This window comes from Sapajus apella, unplaced genomic scaffold (assembly GCF_009761245.1).
Source record: "Sapajus apella isolate SASKATOON/1434 unplaced genomic scaffold, GSC_monkey_1.0 scaffold36, whole genome shotgun sequence".
NCBI classification, from domain to species: Eukaryota; Metazoa; Chordata; class Mammalia; order Primates; family Cebidae; genus Sapajus; species Sapajus apella.
The window spans coordinates 16,381,446-16,404,187 of record NW_022436976.1 but is presented as its reverse complement, the minus strand read 5'-3'; the positions used below and the strand labels follow the sequence as shown (position 1 = coordinate 16,404,187).

At 35.4% G+C, this 22,742-nt stretch overlaps 1 protein-coding gene across 13 annotated transcripts in view; it reads left to right on the top strand.

Moving 5' to 3' along the window:
• The window catches only part of LRRC7 (leucine rich repeat containing 7), a 566,189-nt gene that overhangs the window by 117,381 nt on the left and 426,066 nt on the right, over positions 1-22,742 (top strand). For all 13 annotated transcript variants that reach the window (XM_032297103.1, XM_032297104.1, XM_032297099.1 and 10 more), the window contains one exon: positions 7,158-7,255. In XM_032297103.1, the coding sequence (XP_032152994.1) occupies positions 7,158-7,255 (98 nt within the window). Of the gene's footprint in view, positions 1-7,157; positions 7,256-22,742 lie in introns of those variants that run through there.

The window sequence follows — 22,742 nt, the reverse complement described above, 5'->3', positions numbered from 1 at the left end:
TAGCATTCCAAGGAACAAAAGGACTTTTAGCATTTTTTAAATGTTTTATCTATTAGTTTAACATTCATATAGTTTATAGTGAATTGTTTTGGCCCATGTATCTTTTTGGAAGTTCTCAAAAACTTAAAATGTCACTGATGGAAGCAAATATTTCATTGGCAATAGCAAAATGATAAGAAATCAAAATGTAATCAACAGATTAACACTAAAAACATATATTTGAATATAAATATCATATATATATTTTATGTCTATAATATACATATGGAGACAGGGTCTCACTCTCTTGTCCAGGCTGGAGTGCAGTGGCATGATCACGGCTCACTGCAACCTCCACCTTCCTGCATTCAAGTGATTTTCCCACCTCAGACTCCTGAGTATAGATATTAATATAAGCATTAATATTATGTTAATTATAATTGTACTATAATTGAAAATGCATTATATAGTCGAATATCAGGTATTCAGTCGCCTAATGGAATTGTAATAATAAACTCATGGAAATAATGGACTAAGAAATAACTAGAAAAGTCCAGAAAAGATTGGTTAAATCTTTTTTTTTTTATTGCACTTTAGGTTCTGGGGTACATGTGCATATCATGCAGGATTGTTGCATAGTTACATACATGGTTATTTGCTGCTTCCATCCCCCCGTCACCTATATCAGGCATTTCTCCCCATGTTATCCCTCCCTAACCTCCCTACCCCCCACTGTCTCTCCCCTAGTACCCCCCAACAGACCCCAGTGTGTGATGCTCCCCTCCCTGTGTCCATGTGTTCTCATTGTTCAACACACGCCTATGAGTGAGAACATTCAGTGTTTGATTTTCTGTTCTTGTGTCAGTTTGCTGAGAATGATGGTTTCCAGGCTCATTGATGGCCCTAAAAAGGACACAAACCCATCATGTTTTATGGCTGCATAGTATTCCATGGTGTGTATTTGCCACATTTTCGTTGTCCAGTCTATCGTTGATGAGCGTTTGAGTTGGTTCCAGGTCCTTACTATTGTAAACAGTGCTGTAATGAACATACATGTGCATGTGTCTTTAAAATAGAATGATTTTTAATCCTTTGGACATATACCCAGTAATGGGAATGTTGAGTCAAATGAAATTTTTATTTCTAGGTCTTTGAGAAATTGCCACACTGTCTTCCACAATGTTTGAACTAATTTACACTCCCACCAACAGTGGAAAAGTGTTCCTATTTCTCCACATCCTCTCCAGCATCTGTTCTCTCCAGATTTTTTAATGATCGCCATTCTAACTGGTGTGAGATGGTATCTCAATGTGGTTTTGATATGCATTTCTCTAATGACCAGTGATGATGAACATTTTTTCATATGTTTGTTGGCCTCATATATGTCTTTCTTTAAAAAGTGTCTGTTCATATCCATCACCCACTTTTGAATGGGTTTGTTTGTTTGTTTGTTGTAAATCTGTTTTAGTTCTTTGTAGATTCTGGCCCTTTGTCAGATGGGTAGATTGCAAAAAAATTTTTCCCATTCTGTTTGTTGCTGTTTCACACTAATGATTGTTTCTTTTGCTGTACAGAAGCTGTGGAGTTTAATTAGATCCCATTTGTCTATTTTGGCTTTTGTTGCCAATGCTTTTGGTGTTTCAGTCATGAAGTTGCCTATTCCTATGTCCTGAATGGTTTTGCCTAGGTTTTCTTCTAGGGTTTTTATGGTGTTAGGTCTTATGTTTAAATCTTTAATCCACCTGGAGTTAATTTTAGTGTAAGGTGTCAGAAAGGGGTCCAGTCTCTGCTTTCTGCACATGGCTAACCAGTTTTCCCAACACCATTTATTAAACAGGTAATCCTTTCCCCATTGCTTGTTTTTGTCAGGTTTGTCAAAGATCAGATGGTTGTAGATGTGTGGCATTGCCTCCGAGGCCTCTGCTCTGTTCCATTGGTCTATGTCTCTGTTTTGGTAACAGTACAAAGCTGTTTTGATTACTGTAGCCTTGTAGTATAGTTTGAAGTCAGGTAGCATGATGCCTCCAGCTTTGTTCCTTTTGCTTAGGATTGTATTGGCTATGTGGGCTCTGCTCCATGTGAAGTTTAAGGTGGTTTTTTCCAGTTCTGTGAAGAGGGTCCTAGGTAGCTTGATGGGTTAGCACTGAATCTATAAATTACTTTGGGCAGTATGGCCATCTTCACGATATTGGTTCTTCCTAACCATGAGCATGAAATGTTTTTCCATCTGTTTGTGTCGTCTCTTATTTCCTTCAGCAGTGGTTTGTAGTTCTCCTTGAAGAGGTCCTTTATATCCTTTGTTAGTTGTATTCCTAGGTATTTTATTCTCTTTGTAGCAATTGTGAATGGCAGTTTGCTCTTGGTTTGGCTCTCTGTTAGTCTGTTATTGGTGTATAGGAATGCTTGTGATTTCTGCACATTGATTTTGTATCCTGAGACTTTGCTAAAGTTGCTTATCAGTTTCAGGAGATTTGGGTCCGAGACAATGGTGTCTTTTAAATATACAATCATGTTGTCTGCAAACAGAGACAATTTGACTTCCTCATTTCCTAATTGAATACCCTTTATTTCTTTTTCTTGCCAGATTGCTCTGGCTAGAATTTCCAATACTATCTTGAATAGGAGTGGTGAGAGAGGGCATCCTTGTCTAGTGCCAGATTTCAAAGGGAATGCTTCCAGTTTTTGCCCATTCAGTATGATGTTGGCTGTAGGTTTGTCATAAATAACTTTTATTATTTTGAGATATGTTCCATTGATACCTAGTTTATTGAGAGTTTTTAGCAAAAAGGGCTGATGAATTTTGTCAAAGGCCTTCTCTGCATCTATTGAGATAATCACGTCGTTTTTATGTTTGGTTCTGTTTATGTGGTGGATTATGTTTATAGACTTGGGTATGTTGAACCAGCCTTGCATCCCCAGGAGTAAGCCTACTTGATCGTGATGGATAAGCTTTTTGATGTGCTGTTGCAATCGGTTTGCCAGTATTTTATTGAAGATTTTTGCATCTATGTTCATCATGGACATTGGCCTGAAATTTTCTTTTTTTGTTGAGTCTCTGCTAGATTTTGATATCAAGATGATGTTGGTCTCATAAAATGATTTGGGAAGGATTCCCTCCTTTTGTATTGTTTGGAATAGTTTCAGAAGGAGTGGTACCAACTCCTGATTGTACATCTGGTAGAATTCAGCTGTGAACCTATCTGGACCTGGGCTTTTTTTGTTGGTAGGCTATTAATTGCTGCCTCAACTCCAGCCTTCTTCTACTTCTCATGTGGCCATGAGTAAGTCACTGAGCATACCTGAACTTCTTCATCTTTAAAATATTCTTTCAGAAGGTTGTTCAAAGGACTAATGAAGTAAATGGTAAATTGCAAAGTAAATGAAGTACTTTACTTCATGAAGTAATAAAGCAAACGGTAAATAGATTACAAAATATTTTAATTGTTCTTCCTAAGTTCCAAGGTAACTATAAAATTTTGAAATATTTTCTAAATTCTCTAAAAAGTCTGTAATTTTGCAGAAATTTAGTTAATTCATCAAGATAATAACCCACTTTTATATCTGTTAGTGTCCTTGGAAGATTATTATTAGTAATCCCTTAAATCTTATTTAAAAATGAAGTATATTTAATTAAGTTCTTCATCTATGAAACTTGCCAATTTATATACTTGGATATTTTGTGTTTCCCTAATAATCAGAAAATTTGTAAGCCAAAATTTTTTTTCCTCAACAGTACTATCTGTTCATTTTCTTTATTAAAGACCAGTTGTAATATTTTTCATAACACGTGGAACATTTAAAATGTTATTAGATGATCACATTTTTATTTGTGATAATCATGATTAACAATAGCTTCGTTTACTGAGCTCTCCATTGTGACAGACACAATGCAAAGCATTGTACATGTTTACCACATTTAATCCTCACAGCAATACTGATGTGCAAGTATATAAGTAAGGCACAAAATATGTAAGTAACTTTATCTAAAATCATCCTTTAAGAAATAGAAAGAGAGGTTGAGCCCAGGCATTCTGATTCCAGAGCTAAGGCACATTACATTTAAGCCATGCTACATTGCCAGCATTGTGTAATCTCTTGCATATCCCAAAATGCAACCTCTGAACACCATGATTCCTGGGAGGCTAACCTGAGGGTCTTAGATACCAATAACAATGATTTAAGTGAAACTCCCAAAACCTTTGAAAGTACTTTCTAATCTGTTTTTCAGTTTTTCTGACATACTCTCAACTATACTTGCATGGAAATCAAGTAGACCACTTTTGTTTTCACATATTTGATAGTCAGAGATAAAAAGGAAAAATAATAGCCTATTTAAGAGAGTAGTTTTCATGTATTCCCCAACGAATATAACTTGTCATTCCCCAACAGAGTGTAATCACAATGAATAAAAGTAGTTTTTTAAATTACACTATAATTTTATGTAGACATTCACATGTACAGGTTCTGTTTGCTATATTTTACTCTCTTGAACTTGTAAATACTAGTGAGTAATTATAAGCTAATTTAAATTGTTATTAGATCATCATGGAGATTTCTGCATTTGCTGAAACATATAATCAAAATTGTTCATTGAATTAATTCAAGAGTCAGAAACTAGAAAATTTGATGTAATTTAGTTTGCATAGCTAATCTTCATGGTGAAACTGCAGGGACAGACCTAGAAGCTTATCTTTACCACGCTCCACACACACACACACACATATCATGTTGAAGCAGATTATGTCTTCAGTTCTTCAAGTTTCCACTTGGTTTCCTGTCATTGTATTATCATTATCTTGAGAGAAATAATTTTTTTTCACTTGAAATGAATTTCAAGTGAAACGAAGATTCACATTATCACTGCTCATTCAAAAATATTTTCTTTACAAACAGGCATAGGCATGTGAGTGCATGCACACACACACAAACGCATAAAGCAGCCTCTACATATGAATGGATTGACTTCAGAAAGTATATTTGGAAGACTTTTTTAAAATCCCAATGATAAGTTCCCATGGGAGTAGTATTATGTTACTATTCCACCACAAAAGTCTATTTATCTCATATTTTAGACCGCTTAAAATACTTATTTTATGGGATCATCCTTTCTCAATTTCCCCTCCAAGCACAAGGAACATAATCTTGTACACTACTAATCCTAGGACACTCTCTGCCAGTATACCCATGATAATCCCACTGTTTTCAATGGCATGTATGCTATCACCCAGGACAGTTATCAAAACCAGTGATATTCCTGGTTGAGGATAATCATATAGACGTTAAGAAATCATGTTTATATTTTCAAAATGTTAAATAAATACTACAATTCAGTTCCAAATTTTCAAATCCTGAGCATTCAAGCTTTTTCGTGTTATAGAAGTTAGTAGAGGGTGTATTGATGTGCAAAACTGAAAACAGAAAATGCTGACCACAAAGTATATGTTGTTAATGTTGTGTTTTATTAATTTCTTATTTTCTGGTTGTCAGCATTGCCATGTAGCTAGTAACTGAAAAGTACAATATATATTAACCACTTTTTTCAAGAAATCACAATTATTAGAATTTTTTGAAGTTCTGATTAAGTCATTAGTATGGAATGAAATCAGCAATTCTAGAAAACTGATACTTTTAAAAAATTTTCTTATTTCAATAGCTTTAGGGGTTCAAGTGGGTTTTGCTTACACAGATGAATTGTATATTGGTAAAGTCTAGGATTTTAGTGCACATGTCACCTGGGTAGTGAACATTGTACTCAATAGGTAGTTTTTCATTGCTCACCCTCTTCTCACCCTTTCCCTTCTGAGTCTCCAGTGCCTGTTATACCACTCTGTGTGCCTTTGCATACTCATAGCTTAGTTCTTACACTTATAAGTAAGAACTTATGTTATTTGGTTTTTGTTTCTGAGCTTCTTCACTTAGAATAATGGTCTCCAGTTCCATCCAAGTTACTGAACATTTTTTCATTCTTTTTTGTGGCTGAGTAGTATTCCATGGTGTGTGTGTAGGTATATATATGTGTGTGTATATGTATATATTCCACATATTTATCCCACATATATACCCCACATTTATATATAATATATAATGTGTATCATATATCTCCTATATGACATGTATCAAAATATCATATATATTTCACATTTTCTTTATCCACTCACAGGTTGATGGACAGTTAGGTTTATTTCATATCTTTGCAATTGTGAATTGTGGTGTATAAACATGAGTGCAAGTGTTTTTATGAAATAGTGTCTTCTTTTCCTTTGGGTAATCAGTAGTGGGATTACTGGATCGAATGGTAGATTTACTTTTAGTTCTTTGAGAAATCTCCACACTGTTTTTCATAGAGACTGTACTAATTTACATTCCTAGCAGCAGTGTATAAGTGTTCCTTTTTCACATCCATGCCAAAAGCTATTGTTTTTGACTTTTTAATAATGGCTGTTCTGGCTAAAGTATCTCATTGTGAAAGATATGATTTTTCTTTTTAAAGGGTGACCTTATTTTTTATGACTTTATTTATTTTGCAGGAAATTATTTTTTAGTCAATAGGTTTCCATTTTAGTCAGCTTGGGCTGCTGTAACAAAATACCATAGACTGGGTGACTGAAACCACAGACTATTGCTTAGTTCTGGAGGCTAGGAAGTCCAAAGTCAAGGTGCTGGTAAATTTGGTTCCTTGTGGAGGTCCTCACTGTGGCTTGAAGATAGCTTCCTCCCTGTGTCTCCACATGGCAGAGAGAGAGGTCTACTCTTTTTCGCTTTTCGTCTCTCTCTCTTTTTATAAAGACACTAATCCCATCACAGAGGTTCCACTCCTAACCTCCCCTGAACCTAGTTACCTCCCAAAGGCCCTACCTACAAATCACATTGGGGACTGGGGCTTCAATATTTGAATTTTGTGGGGACCATATTCAGTCCACGGCAGTCTCTAATTAGAGAATATGCGTAAATTTCATACACCTGGTGTTTTTCAGTTTTGTTTAATTGGAATGCCAGAAAAGTCAAGCACTCTCCATTTATTGTGGTCCCTGATGCTCCCTGGCAGCTTGCTCCTTGCCAGAGCATCTTCATGGTATTTTCTAGCAAAGATCTTTGGGTATTTGAATTTTAGACCATTTAACTTGTAAATATTTATCAAAATGTTGGTATTAAAATACTCTTTCAATTCTCTCTTACAGGATGGAGAACCTAATAAGGGGAAGGAATCCCCCGCAATACCAGAGAAGTCCCTGTAAAGAGGTTCGTGCAGCACTTCGGAAGAGGCCTGAAGAGGAGTGTAAGTATGTTTAATAGGATTACCTGTGTTCTAGATAGATTTTGGTGAATAGCATAGTAAAATGAAATGGGTGACCTTTAAATGGTTAGCCAAGTAATAGAATATTTGTTTAATTGAATTGATCTTTTAAAATAATCTACTTTATGTTACCTGAATGTAAGTGCTTACTTAGAACATTGCTTTCTTAAGAGTATTTTTCTGGTGCTTCAATATGTTCTACTGATAATCAAGTTCCATGTTCAAATGCAATGGGAAAAGACTGTACAATCTGACAAATCTTTCTTAGATTTTATACCATGCATGGTAATGGTTCTGAGAAGTCCTGAAGTAAAGAAACTTTTGAAATGTATCTAAAAATCAACACTTTCCAGTTTCCTTTTAACCACAGGGCTCTTTTGACATTTTGTTTAACTGAGAACTTTTAAAAATCACCACACTAGACAAAATAATAGATATCTTCCAGTAAATGTAAATCTGTTTGCCAAATGGAAACATTTGATGTAATTGAATTTAGGAAATTGTTCTGAAAGATAGATACCATGAATCCCAGTATAAAGTCATTTTAGTTCATCCTCAAATTATTAGATACTAGAATATGCCGTTGGCTGTAGGGATTTTATGTGCTTATTATCTATAGCATATAGTAGATTGTTGGAGACTCTTGACATATTCATTCACATTTTAAGTTTATAAAATGAATGATAATACTAAGTTTTTTCATGGTATTTGATTATTTTTCAGGAAACTAAATCACATTTCATTATGATAAAAATTTTTCAGAATTTTGTCCTTTTACAGGAACTTACATTTTACAAGGATAAAGCTAATGTAGTGGGTTTACTGAAGTATAGAATTAAGTAGATTTTTAAGATTATACTGGCATTTTTAAATTAGTTTGAAGTATACTGCTGTGGGTAAAGACCAACTATATTAAAGCAGGGTACACTCATGGCAAACGGAGTGTTTTTGTTTTGTTTCTTATTAAGTTAATAGATAACCTTACTGAACTGACATATATGTCATTCAATCATGTTTTTGTCTTCTTTAAATAGATAGGTTTATTTAACTAAACACAAACAATATTTAACTAAAACTAAAACTTGAAAATAAAGATAGAGTTTGTGGGCATTTAAAAAATGCAGACTCTTGCTTAAAGTATTGCTTATTTCCATTGGGTTTATAGAAAAATTTTAGGGTTTCCTCTCTATGCTTCAAGGAGACCATCAGTTTAGTCTCTGGTTTGTAGATATTTAAATAAAATTTAGAAGGGATATTTGCAGATATATCTGCAAATGATTATCACAGAATTGCCATTTAACATATACAAAGTGATTTTTCAGTGTTCTTATACTGAGTTGGTCTAAGCCAGGGGTTGGCCAATTATGGCTTGTTGATGAAACTCAGACTGGCACCTGTTTTTTAAGTACAATTTTACTGAAATACAGCCATCATTCTACTTATTGTATATTATGTACAACTGATTTTGCACTGCAAAGGAAGAGTTGAGCAGTTGTGACAGAGACCAAATGGCCCACAAAACCAGAAATATTTACCTGGGTCTTTACAGAAAATCTATATGAACCCTAGTCTGAGCCAGTCATTCTCAAATTGTGATCTACAGGCCTAGGAGCAGTAACAGCAGCAGCAGCATCTGGGAACTTGCTTAAAACGCAACTTCTAGAGCTGCAAGCCACACCCACTGAATCAGAAACTGAGCGGGGTCTGGTGACCTTTTTTTAAAGAAGCTCTGCAGGAGATTCTGATGCAAGCTCAAGATTGAAAATGACTAACCTAGGTAAAATGATTGACATCAAATGATATTAAATCATTATCTACACAAAAGAGGAATAATCTTTGGTGTATTTCATAATCAAGTTTTATTGTTCTCTAATGTAAAATATATGTGTTAAGCTACCTAATGTGTGCTTAACAAGGTACATGATATAACTCTTGCTTATGTTATAAGTTCTCATCAATTGGATTATGACAGTCAGGGCAGTCTTTGAAGTGTCACCACAGAAATTCAGCTGGAGTATGTTACTGAACATGAAAAGATGTATTGAAAAATGCAAAATCTATAAAATTTTATTCTCTTCCATAGAGGTCTTTATTTTCTCTTGTTAGTACAATGAGCAGTTCTTCTTTCACTGTTACAGACTAGTGTGAATTCCATGAGTAAGAAAAGCCACAGTTTTTTTGTAATAGAAGCAACATATCATGATAGTTAAAACTATTAACTTTAGAGAGACAAAAAAGGGTTTATTCTCTAATATGACACCTAATGTGACCAGTTGCAGGACCATGAATACTTATTTTGAATATAAAAATCAGTTTATTTACTGAAGAAAATGAGGATATGCTAGAGCCTACTTTATAGAATTATTTTGAGTATTAAAGGAGATATTTATATTAAGTAGTTGGTACAGAACCTGTGATGTAGCAAGTTTTCTTTTCTTTTTTCTCTTTCTGTCTCTTTCTTTAACTTTTAATATTGTCCTTCTTATTTCAAACTAAACATTTGTTTGAGGATAATAAGGCATTTTTTGAGATCAGAAATGCAAATGCACAGATATTACCACCACTATTTTTGGAAATAATAATGCATGACAAAGAAGTTGTAGCAAATACCATAAAGCTGAAATTCTTGCAGCAATCTTAAATGGTAATTCCTGTTTGATACTAGTTTGTTTTCTTTTTTTTTTTTTAACACAATGGAATAGTTCTTTTTCTGTGATTCTACAGATTCAGTATAGATCTACACCAAGACTTGTTGGTCAACTCCCACACAAATGTGCCACCTTCGAAAACTTTCATAGAAAGTCACATCATAGCAGCTTTTCTGTACTAAGAATTGAAAGGCATAAGGAAACTTGGTTCAGACCATAAGATCCTTCATAGTAAAGAAATTTCTCTTTCATTTGGAGATGTTGTATACAGGAAAGTTTTGTTAAATAGCATACTTTGTATTGTTTTCTTTTATAATGCTCTATACCACTTTACAATATTTGCAATGTTAAAATCAAAATAAGGTCACCAGAGGTAGATAGTTATTTAATGTGAATTATATCTACCTATGCTGCATCTGGCACCGTCAAGTAAATGTTCAGTAAAAATAGATTATTCCAAACGAAAGATTTTTAAACATGTTTAGATTATTCCGCATTAAAATACAAAATAAAAGCCTTGTCCTCAAAGCCATAGCCCCATTCAGTTACCACCCTGCACTCTGCTCTATTTCCAGGAAAGTCTCTTGATATATCTAAGAGTTATCTATAATTGCTCCATTTATTTGTCTCCCACTCACTCCTCCAAGGTAGTCCAGTCTGGTTCCTACCCATTCATTCTACAGAAACAGCTTTTGTTCAGAGCACCAATAATTTTTTTATGTTGTTTTAATAGTTTTCTACTGCTGTGTAACAAATTAGGACAAACCTGTGTCTTAGAATAACCTGCATTTATCATCTCACATTTTCTGGAGATCAGAAGTCCAGGCACTAAGTCCAGGCTGAGTTCTCTGCTTCAGATCTCACCAGGTTAGAGTCTCATCAAAACTAAGTTGGGAAAATCATTCACTTATGAACTCCTTTAGGCTGCTGGAAGAATTTTTTTCCTTGTGGTGGTCTGACAAACAGTCCCAGGTTTTTGTTGGCTGCCAGCTGAAGTCACTTTTAGGTTCTAGAGGCCTCCAGAAGTTCCTTGCTGCACAGACATTCCAAATTAGCCAATTTACTCCCTCTTCTCAAGGAGAATTACGTGTCTCTCTTTTAAGTGCTTCCACCTGATTAAGTCAGGCACACCCAAGATAATTTCAATTTTGACTAACTCAAAATGTGGGATCATAATTACACCATTGCCTTTGCCATATTTTATTGTCCAGAAGAAAGTCATAGATCCAGCTTATATCCAAGGACAGGGGATTATATAGGGTTCAAGCATCAAGGAGTATGTTGATGATCATGGGACCATCTTAGAAGTCAATATATCATTTGGTAATCCATCAAGCATTTTTTTCAATGCTTATCTTACTTGACTTTTTAGCAGGGATCAATACTGTTGATTATTTTGTCCTTTTGAAAACTACAATGATCTGAATATTACTATCCCTCCAAACTGTATTATGTTAAAATCCAATTAATATTATATTAGGAGATAGGCTTTTTGGAGGTAATCTATGACAAGGCACCATCTGTGAACCAGAAAGCAGGACTTACCAGCTACCAAATCTGCTAACATCTTGATCTTGGATTTCCCAGCTTCCAGAAGCGAGAAATAAATTTTTGTCGTTTATAAGCTACCTAGTTCATGGAATTTTGTTATGGCAGCATGAATAGGCTAAGACAGAGATAATCTAATGCCTTGGCTACCATAATAGAATACTATCCTGATTTTTCTATAATCTTCCTGGTTACTCTCTTGCATGCTCAACTTTCTCCTTCCAGCCATTGTATATTAGAATTTTGGAAGATAGTTTGAAGTCTTTTTTTTTTCCAAATATACTTCCTCCCCAGATAATGTCATTACATATAGTGCTAGTTACTCCTATAATCAGATGACTCACAAATCGATATCTCCAGAGCAAACCTCTCTCTATTCATCACAATGTGCACTTGACACATTCTTGAATGTTTCAACAATGCATCAAACACAACAAATCCAAGACCAAATCTACAATCTTTTACTTAAAGCCCGAGCTTCTTGCAGTGTTTTCTGTCAGAATGTGTGATGCCATTAAGGTTCAAAATTCATAAACCTGGGAGTCATCTTTCATACACTTTATCCCCTTTACTCTCCTAGCTTCACTCTAATTTCAAGGCCTCTCAACTTGACCTCCTACACATGTTTTGAATCTGTTCACAAATCACCTTTGTAAATATTCTGCGTAAGATTCAACCAAATGCTCCCTAAGTGGCTCTCCTACACACAGTTAGGAAACCCCCTTTAACTTAAAATAACCCTATGGTTTTCCATTGCTCATTCAAGAAAGACAAAAGCCATACTGTGTATTATAAGATTTTGCAGAGTCTAGTCTCCACCCGCCCCATCAGCTTTGTCTCATACTCTATTCCTGTACCCTCTGTGATTCAACCAGACTGGCTTTCTTATAATGATTGATCATATTCAGTGATAAGAGAAAAAATACGTATTTTAAAATAATGTAGAACTAGAGGAAAGAAGTTGCCCTGGAAAGGAAGAGTTTGCCCTTACAAAATAATAAATGAAGAAACTAGAAAAAAAATTTTTAAAGATTAAATTTTCAATAGTTACAAGAAATACTCTAAGAAATACCTGCAAAATAAACAATGTGGAAAAACTTATTTTAAAGAAAAAAAAGAAAAATGAACATTGTTGAGGAGGTAATTATAAAAAATCTAAACTTGAAGACCAGAATTAAAATCTTTACTGTAGTCAATAGAAGAATTTACATGTAGAAATATCAGAAATTTGAACAATTGGAACCGGAAGCATGCCACAAATACAAAGGAAAGGTGATGAAATAATAAATAATGCTGGAAAACAATTACATGTGGGGGAATGGAGAATGAAAATCCAACCTAAGAATTATAAATTTTCTTAAGAAGGGAATCAGAACAATTCAAAGAAAAATGATAAAACATTTACCATAGTGTACTTTTGAAGTTATTAAAATATCTGATTCCATATTAAAATGTCTTATGATGTACTGTATAAAAATTAGTTATATAATAGCCATACAGACAGATACATACAGTCAGATCTTTAGAATTACACTATCAGCTTTCTGAGCAGCAAGCGTGCCATCTTATTCACTATATTAATAACGCAGGCATATTTCCTGGCAGTTAGTAGGTGTTCAACATGTATGTGAGAATTAATGAGAAATGAATGAAGGAATTAATTACTTAACTTCAAAAATGAAAATGCACCACAAGAATCTGCTGGAAATAAAGAGATAGATGGGGGAGATAAAAATAAAAGGAATATAAGGAAGGAAAGAGAGTCATAAAGAGAGAAAAGAGAAAGGGAAAAAAAGAGTTGGAAGGAGGGAGAAAGGAAGGGAGGGACGGCCAAATTTTTGATTCTGGAACAGATGGCATAGACTCACCTTTCCTGATCCTCAGTTCTAAATAAAACTAAACACTCTGGAAAAATTATTCAACAGACCATTTTAAAAGGACTCTGAAAGCTTCAAAGAAGAAGGCAAACTGGCTGGGACATCAGGACTTAAGGAAAGACATCATGGTATGCTTCTTGCCTTTTCTTTTTATGTCCTATATATCCCTGGACTGGGCACCAGAGAGGCTTGCAAACTGGTACTGTCAACAGGCATGAAGAAAAGAAGGAAAAAAAAGTGAAGCCTACTGTCTCAGTCCAGAGGACCAGGAGAGTAAAAAACACAGAGATTGGGACAAGAGCCACCAATATCTTATTCTATAATCCTGATCAACAGGCAGTTCAATTCACCTGCAGAAACAGAACAATAAGGCCCCAGGCCATCCCTGCTCTGCTCTCCCTGGTGAGCACATCTATCTGGTGGTAAATGGTGGGAGCAGTAAAGCCCTGTGTCTTCCTATCTTTCAACCAGTATCATAAACAGACCCAGGCCCAGTGGCTTCTGTGCCTTCCCAGAAGTTTACCTAGGGATATTAGGGAACCCAGAGAGGCACTTTCAACTCTAACAGATGACAACAGCAGAGTTTGAGCAGAAGCCCCAACAGTGCCAGAAAAGCAAAGCAGACCAGAACAGCATTAGCATCATAAACAATCAGAACACTAACTGCCACTGGAACTAAAGCCTACAAAATTAGTCCAAAACCTATTAGCTAAACCTAAACAGGATACACACCTGCTAAAATAAAAGATTTCAATAGGATTAAAAATCTCCTAATGTCATAATCAAATATTCAAAATGCAACTGAATGTAACTCATCATATCGTGAACCAGAAAAAACACAATCTGAGAAAAGACGATCCACTGACCCCGATACTAAGATAAATTAGAAATTGGAATTCCTGAGAAGGAAATTGAAACATTCATCATAAGAATGTTTCAGGAGACAGTTACATAATCTCTTGAAACAAGTGAAGAAAAACAGAAAATCTCAAGGAAAAAAAAAAGAGAAGTTGTAAAAAAGAACCAAATGGAAATTATATAACTGAAACCCATAATTACCAAAATAAAAATATCACTTAATGGACTCAATAGTAGAGTGAAAATTATAGAAAAGATATTAAATGAACACATAGATAAGTGGAATTTACTCAATCAGAACAACAGAGTATACACTAAACAGAAAAATGGACAGAACCTCAGGGATTTCTGGAAAAATAACAAAATACATAATATTTATATCATCAGAGTCTCAGCAAAGGAGAAGGAGTATGGGACAGAAAAAGTATTTGAAGAAGTAATAGTTGCAAGCTTCCAAAAGTTGACAAAAGATATAAATCTAGATATTCAAGAAGCTGGGTCCACTCCAAAGAAGATAAACCAAAAAAGTCTACAATAGGACATTTCAAACTTATGAGGACCAAAGATAAAGAAAAATCTTAAAAACAACCAGAAAGAACAGATTACATATAAAGAAACAGAAATAACACATTACATATAAAGGAACATCAATTAAAATGGCAGTATTATTTTCATCTGAAACCACAGAGACCAGAAGGAAATGACACACAAGATTTTCAAGTATTATAAGACTTGTCGATCCTGAATCCTATATCCAACTAAAACATCCTTCAGCAATGAAAGAAAAATAAAATAACTCTCAGAAGAAGGAAAACTGACAGAATTTGTGGCTAGCAAACCTTCCCCAAAACGATGGCTAAACAACACTCTCCAAACACAAGAAAAAGTTTAACAGAATAAGATTTGTACCTTCTGGAAGGAAAGAGCAGTAGAATGAATAAAAGTAGAAATATGAACAATGGAATTTTCTTTACCTTATGTTTTATGGTTGAAGCAAAAACTATAGTACCATCTGATGTGCTACACATGTATATAGATGAAATAATTAAGTCCATTAATATTTAAAAAGTGTAAAGGGTAAAGGGACCTAAATTGATGTAAGGTTTCTCTACTTTACTTGAAATGGCATAACACTGATACCAGTAGACTGTGTGATAAGTTACATATGTATATTGTAATACCTAAAGCAACCGCTAAGAAGACTGTACAAAATAATATACTCAAAAACATCATCAAAAGTAAACTAAACATACCCACATAACCTAGAGGATGTCAAGGAAAAAGAAACAGAGAAACAAGAAACCAGGAGAACAGAACAGAAAACAAATAATAAAATTAGATGTATTAGACTTAAGTCCTAACACATCAATAATTACATTAACTGTAAATGGTGTAAACACGAAGGTTAAAAGACAAAGCTTATCAGATTGGAGAAAAAAGCAAGACCAACTATATGTTGTCTATAAAAATGTCCTTTAGATGCAAAAATACAAAAAGGTTAAACATAAAAGGATGGTAAAAGAAATACCATGCTAAATTATTTAAATGAAAGCTACAGTGACTATATTAATATCAGGACAAAAGTAACTTCAGAGTAAAACATATGACAAGGGTTAAAGAAGGTCATTTCATAATGATACAGGGAACAGTTCATCAAGAGGACTTAACAATCCTGAAATTGTATGTATTCAGTTTAATTTTACAAACTTGTATTTTCTTAAACTTTGTAGTAGAAGCCATTGAATATGAGTTAGCTTTTTTCTAATAACTCAAGGATGGTTTTATAATCTGCCATTATTATAAAGTGTGATAATGGAATTCTGTCTGTGTGCTTCCCTCCATATCAAGTTGTCAGCTGTCACTTTTGCTGTGACTATTCTTGCTTTTTAACGACCTCTTCTTTTGACATTCTGTTTTCCATTTTAGTTTTCTCCTTCAAGAACTGAGAAGTCTGACAAACCATTCTTGTTAAGAATTGTATATTAAATATGTGTCAATCAGGGATTGAAAATTAATCAAGCTTCAGGTGCTTTATGGTAAAGGAAGTAAGGAACATTAGTGCAATGTAAGAAGTAGGGTTCATTTGTTTAGTAGACTCTGGAGCCACCCCTTTTCCAGTTAACTTCACCTCAAGTCTGTGCTGGGTCCCCATATACTTATGTTCTTTATCAGTTCCTTTTTTGTAAGCCATGTCCCAGTGATCCAACTATGATGTTGATGACCTGGTGCTACTATGGTCAGGAGCTTATGCAACAGGGGGTGGGGGAAAATCTCATATCTACTAAAGAAATGTGATGGATTGCATAACTAGAAGTTCAGAAATAAGGTAAGCTTCAGAACTTCACCATTCTCTGGGTGTCAGCTTTATTCTTGGGCTGGCAGCAATGTTCTGCAGTTAAAAACCTCATGCATGTGAATGAAAATGCAGAGTAGAAAATGCTGTCTCTTTCTTGGACTCTTTTTATGTGTTTTTTTTTTAAAGACCCTCCTAGAAGCCCCAGAAAAATACTCTCTATTTTATCATTTTATTGGCCTAAATGGGGTACATCCCCATTCATGACCGTTACTGTATATAAGGAAAATGCTATGTACTCATTGGCCTCAGCCTATTGTACTGAGTTAATCACTTTCAAGAGCTATTTTAGTATTAAAATTAATCTCAGATTTTGTATTTGCTATTTGGCTTAGTCTAAGTAATAGGGCAGGTAAGATTACTCAACATTATATCCCGTATTTTGCATATACTATATGTTTGTCTAAACATACTCAACTATCCCAAAATATTTTATGGTCATGAATGGGAGCAAAGGACAGAGGAGGTAGTACTTGGGATATCAGGAATCAGGACACTAATGTCACCATGACTTTCAGGCACGTATATATCATTTGGTTCCCTCTTTTTCTATTTGAGCCCTGTAGTTGTGAGCAGTTTACATTGTCATCATCTTCAGTTTCTCCTTTAAATTTATTAATCCAGTTTCTTTCCATTTTAAAACCAGACTGATTTCCCTACATCTATCACACTCTGTGGCCGGCCCTTCTTCCTTTCGACCTTAAACAACTGTTAGGTTTTTCCAGAAAGGGCTCCAGGAGCTCAGAAAGGTTCAGTAATTTATGCAATCTCACATAGCTAGTAAGTGCTGAAGCTGAGATAGAAACCTAAGTTTGACTCTGAAAGCTGTCTTAGTCCTACTGTTTTATGCTATCTGCCTACACCATACTATGTCCTCATTTTCCCTCTCTGGAATTCATCTTTTGCTTAACCCTTAAATTTTTTTAAATATAAAATATCATAGCTACAAAGAAATGCATGTAACATGTATGTATAGCTTCACAAATTATAAATTAATACTCATGCTGCAATATCAGAGACACCGAACTAAATATTCCTACCCAGCTCTGCTTATCTCTAGTTAGGTGCATTCATTCCAGTCTTCCCCACTCCTCATTTCTTAGGTTCATTATTAAGGTGACTATTACTAAATTCTACAACAAAGTTGAAAGAATGTAGTATATGATTTTAGTACAAGGGTGCTCAAGAGAAACAAGTGGTCAGCGATTTCTCATTGTCTCTAACAGTAAGCTAGAAAATCCTGTTATTCATATTATCCTTCTATTAATATCTTGGATTACAGTTAAACAGTGTCATAACAACAAATTAAAACATTTATTTAAATTTGATATCAGCTGATATCAGTAGGTTTACTGGTATGCAGGACCTGAAAGAATATCTTAAAGGGAAAACAACGTTTCATACTGTTCAGATGTTATCTATAGAGCAGCTAAGGGGAAATAGTCTTGTAGGGAAGCTGTACTCAGTTGAATTTTATCTGCACACCCAAAATTAATACATTTGACTACTTATTTTAGCATATTATAAAAATAAGATTAAAGGATTAGATCAAATTAGATTCATACCCTGAATATTCTTAGACCTTTGGAAAATTGAAATCAAGTTAATGCAAATTTGTTACCTCATTGAAATATTTTAGATATATATAGATGGTTTTTTCATTCAAACTTCAGGCAAATAGCTTACCAAAAGTACATTGTAAGCTCTTCTATGGAAGGTCCATAGCTTTGCTGCAGCCTCCACAGTTATTTTTGCAGCCAAACTCTTCCTGAGATGCTACATAGAATATAATTTTTTAAAAGATCCACTGGAACTTATTTTCCTAGCACCTCTGGTTTAGCAAATCAGTCATTTGTATTAGGACTTGAGCTCCCACTAGACTTTTTAAAAATGCAAATGTCTCTGAGGAGTAACTGTAGTCAAGTCATAAAACTCTTCAAAATGGAAGTGTTTTCAGACCAATGACCTCAATAACTAGAAGGAATCAGACAGCAAGAGATCTTTGGATGTCTGAGAAGTAGGAAAAAGCCAGAAAAATATTTAAGTGAGGGATTTGAAAAGCAAATTTCAACTACTACATATTTTTGACAAAGCTTAGTTTTATCTGATGAAGGACTTTTTTGAATACAATTTCAGCACTTTTTACACCCTTCCTCTCATTTTAGTAGTAACTGCCTTGTTATCCATCCCTTCTTTATGAAAGCTTCCCTGATGCCTCTCCTCCTCTTCTTGGCAGAGGTCAGGACTGTTAAAGTACCAACAAGTTCGTATGCCCACTATGCAATAATACACCAGTTACACTGACACAGCTGTATTTGCCCTAGAGAAATAGTTAAATGATTGCAGAGCACCAGATACGGAGATGAAGGAGACCCTCAAATCCATCTCCCTATCCAGCAATTCTGGGCTGGTCTTTTTAGGGGAATCATGGAGGGTAAGGGGCTGGAAAATTGGGGTTGTTGGTTGGTTGAGCTAAGGAGGGTGAAATCATCAGTACATGGAAACCCATTCTTTGATGAGTCAGCTTCTTGTGGGTCTTTCAGACCAGCTGGTGTCAGTGGGGTCCTTCAAATCCCCTGATATCAGCAGTTTTACTGGTATGCAGGACCTGAAAGAATATCTTAAAGGGAAAACAACATTTCATAATTATCTGGATGTTATCTATAGAGCTGCAAAGGGGAAATAATCTTGTAACAGGGTTTGGGTGATACTGAGGCAATAGGCCCCAAACCAAGAGGAAGCAGGTCAGAGGACAAGCTAGCCTAGTGTTTCACACTGAATGGGCTGAAAGTTTGGTTTATTTGTGTTTCTTGTTTCTTACCCTTCCTTCTTACCTGAATAATTTTATGAGGTTTATAGGGATGGTTTCAGGGCCTCCCTTCTATCTGTTCCTGAAACACTAGAAAAAGATTATTAATGTAGTACTCATCTAATTGTATTTTATCTCATTGTTTGCATGTCTATTTCTTCCCCAGTGAGTTGTAAATTGCTTAAGGGCAAGCAAACACATCCTATTTATCTGTTTATCACTAACATTAAGCATAGCATTTGGTATACAGTCATCACTCTAATAAAGTTTGAAAAAATAAAAAGGAATGAATTATAAAAGATACAACTTGGCCAGGCATGGTGGCTGATCCCTGTAATCCCAATGCTTTGGGAGGCTAAGCCAGGTAGATCGCTTGAGCTCAGGAGTTTGAGACCAGCAAGAGCAACACAACGAACCCCTGTCTCTCCAAAAAGAACAAAAATTAGCCAGGAGCAATGGCACATACCAGTAGCCCCAGTTACTCAGAAGGCTGAGGTTGGAGGATTGCTTGAGGCTGAGAGGTCAAGGCTTCAGTGAATTGTGATTGCACTGCTGCACTCCAGCTTTGGCAACAGAGGGAGACCCTGTCTCAAAGAAAAAGAAAAAGAAACAACTCGATTCAAGGCACAGTAGTTGTAGTTGAAAGTACAGTTGGAGTTTAATGGCATCCAATAGATAACTTTCATATTACAAAATAGTTTTGAAACCAGTAAAATATTGACAAGATAGCAGCATCATCTTGATCTTTATTGTTTATAAAGGCTAGATTGGAGAACACAGTTGGGATTTTTGGCAAGCATGGAGTTTTTCATAATATACTCTAGAAATGGACATACCAATCCACCTAAACACAGCAGTACAAAACACCATAGGACTCCTTTTGTGGGGAACCCCTCCTACAAAACTTATAGCAGTGAGGAGCAGATTAATGTAGTGTATCTTTCCTGAAGCAGTTCCATCTGAAAGAGAGACAGAGGAAGGTACTGGGCTGCTTATGCCCAGTTCTCCAAAATTTATTAACCAGATAAATCGCCTCTCTTTCTAGCAGGGGAAATGATGTGAGAAGTCAAGAGTATGGGGGAAATCTCTCCACACAGAAAATAGATGAGTGCATGATAAGCATCTCACTTCTAATGTTCCCTAAAATCTTTATCTCTTAAGCTATTAGACTTAAATATTAAGGCTTTAGACAGCTGGAGGGGTATTTATTAGGGCAGCCTCTACCCAGATATCAATCCCTACTTTTCATGGATCTTTCTGGGATTACTGGGAGCAGAGAGGAAGAGCAATGTAGATTTAACTTCAAGACCATTCTAAACCAAAGCCTTGACACTTTATATTCTACTGTCATCTCAAATTGTATCTTACATTGTTCTTGAAGCTTCCGAAATATGATCAAATTACGCTCATTTATTCAACAAATACTGATTTAGTGTTGGCTGTATGGCTCTCCCTCTTCTGTGTGCTTGTAATACATAGCATGATGGATAATTTTATATGTAAATTTGACTGGGCCACAGGATACACAGATCTGGTTAAACATTATTTCCAGGTGTGTCTACGAGAATGCTTTCAGAAAACAATTAGTATTTAAGTTGGTGGCCTTCCCTAACATGGGCTCTCCCTAAAGCAGACAGTCTTCCCTAATGTCGGTGGGGACCATCCAATCCATGAGCACACGAATAGAACAGAAGAGTGGCTCTGCTCACTGCTGGAGCTGGGACATCAATCTCCTCCCGCCCTTGGTGCTCCTGGTCTTCAGCTTAGTGGACATAGACAGAAACCTACACTATTGGTTCCGAGTCTCTCATGCCTTCAAACTACATCACTGGCTTTCCTGGGTCTCCAGCTTATGAACAGCAGATTATGGAACAACTCAACCTCTGTAATAGCATGAACCAATTCTTTACAATAAATCTCATTAACTCCTCTATATATGAATCAAAAAATTAGATATAGATATAGATAATATAAATATAGACATCTGTGTATCCCATGCAGTATTTAGGCTCATTTATATGGAACAAAAAAATTCATTGCTTATCTGAAACTCAAATTTGACTGTCTGTATTAGTCAGTGTTCTCAGGAGAAACAGACCAATAGGATATGTGCGTATATAGAGAGAGATTTATTTAAAGAAATTGGCTCCCATGATTTTGGAGACAGGCACGTCCAAAATCTGCAGGATAGGCTGATAGGCTGGAGACCTAGGGAGGAATTGACATTGCCATTCAAGTCTAAAGGCTGTGTGCTAGCAGAAATCCTTTCTATAGAAAGGTTGGTCATTTTCTGTTAATGCCTTCAACTGAGTGGATAAGGCCCACTCACATTATGCAGGGTAATCTATTTTACTCTAAGTCTACTAATTTAAATGTTAATCTCATCCAAAAACACCCTCACAGAAACATCCAAAATAAGGTTTGACCAAGTGTATGGGCACCGTAGCCCAGCCAAGTTGACACATAAAATTAGCATCATGAGTGTCTTTTATTTTGATTTCCTAAATCTGCCAACTCTATTTCAGGGGTCTGAACTGAGTTGCTAAGAGTTTAAATTGCTCCCATAGTCAATCTCTTTCTTTCTTTAACAATGTAAAACTAGTACTATTTACCAGTACTTTGTGTTTTAGTTGTCCATTGCTTTCAGAAGCAAACACATTTTTTTCTAACATATTTTCTTAAATGTCTCATGAGGTTTCACATATGAGAGATATGAAATTAATAAGTTCTTAGTCTTCCAAAAGCCTCCACTGTTCAAGAAAATCATGTTTATTATCTCCTCCCTGGGTTCGATAATCCCACCCAGGAAAAAATTTCCCATGAAGTCAGCATCAAACCCAACCCTGGACTTGATCTCTTATGGTTCTGCCTGCCTTTTCCAAGGCCTCTTGTAATTTGCCTCATCTTGCTGGATTTTCCCTAATTCCTGAGATTTCCAGAGTGTTCCCTTAGGGTAAGGCAATTACATGTACCCTCACCTATAATAATTTTATCACTTTGAAACTCATCTCAGAATGCTTTAAATATTTTTTAATCTTTTGTCTTCTTATATCTGCTCAAATTTCCTGGACATTTGGTATAGCGTCACCCTTCTTCATCCTGTAATTCTCTAATTGCTCTCACTCTGGACTCTTTATTCATAGCTTTAAAAAGCTGATTTTCCCTGATTCTTCCTCCTCTTGAAGATTCATTCCAGAAATTCCACACTGCTCTCTGAATTTCTGTCTCTCAGCTGCAGTTAGATTTCTTTAGGTTTCAGTCACAATTTTTTGACCTGGTAATATGGTTTGGATATTTTCTCCCCTCCAAATTTCATGTTGAAATCTGACCTTCAAAGTTAGATGTGGGGTTAGTAGGTAGTGTTTGATTCATGATG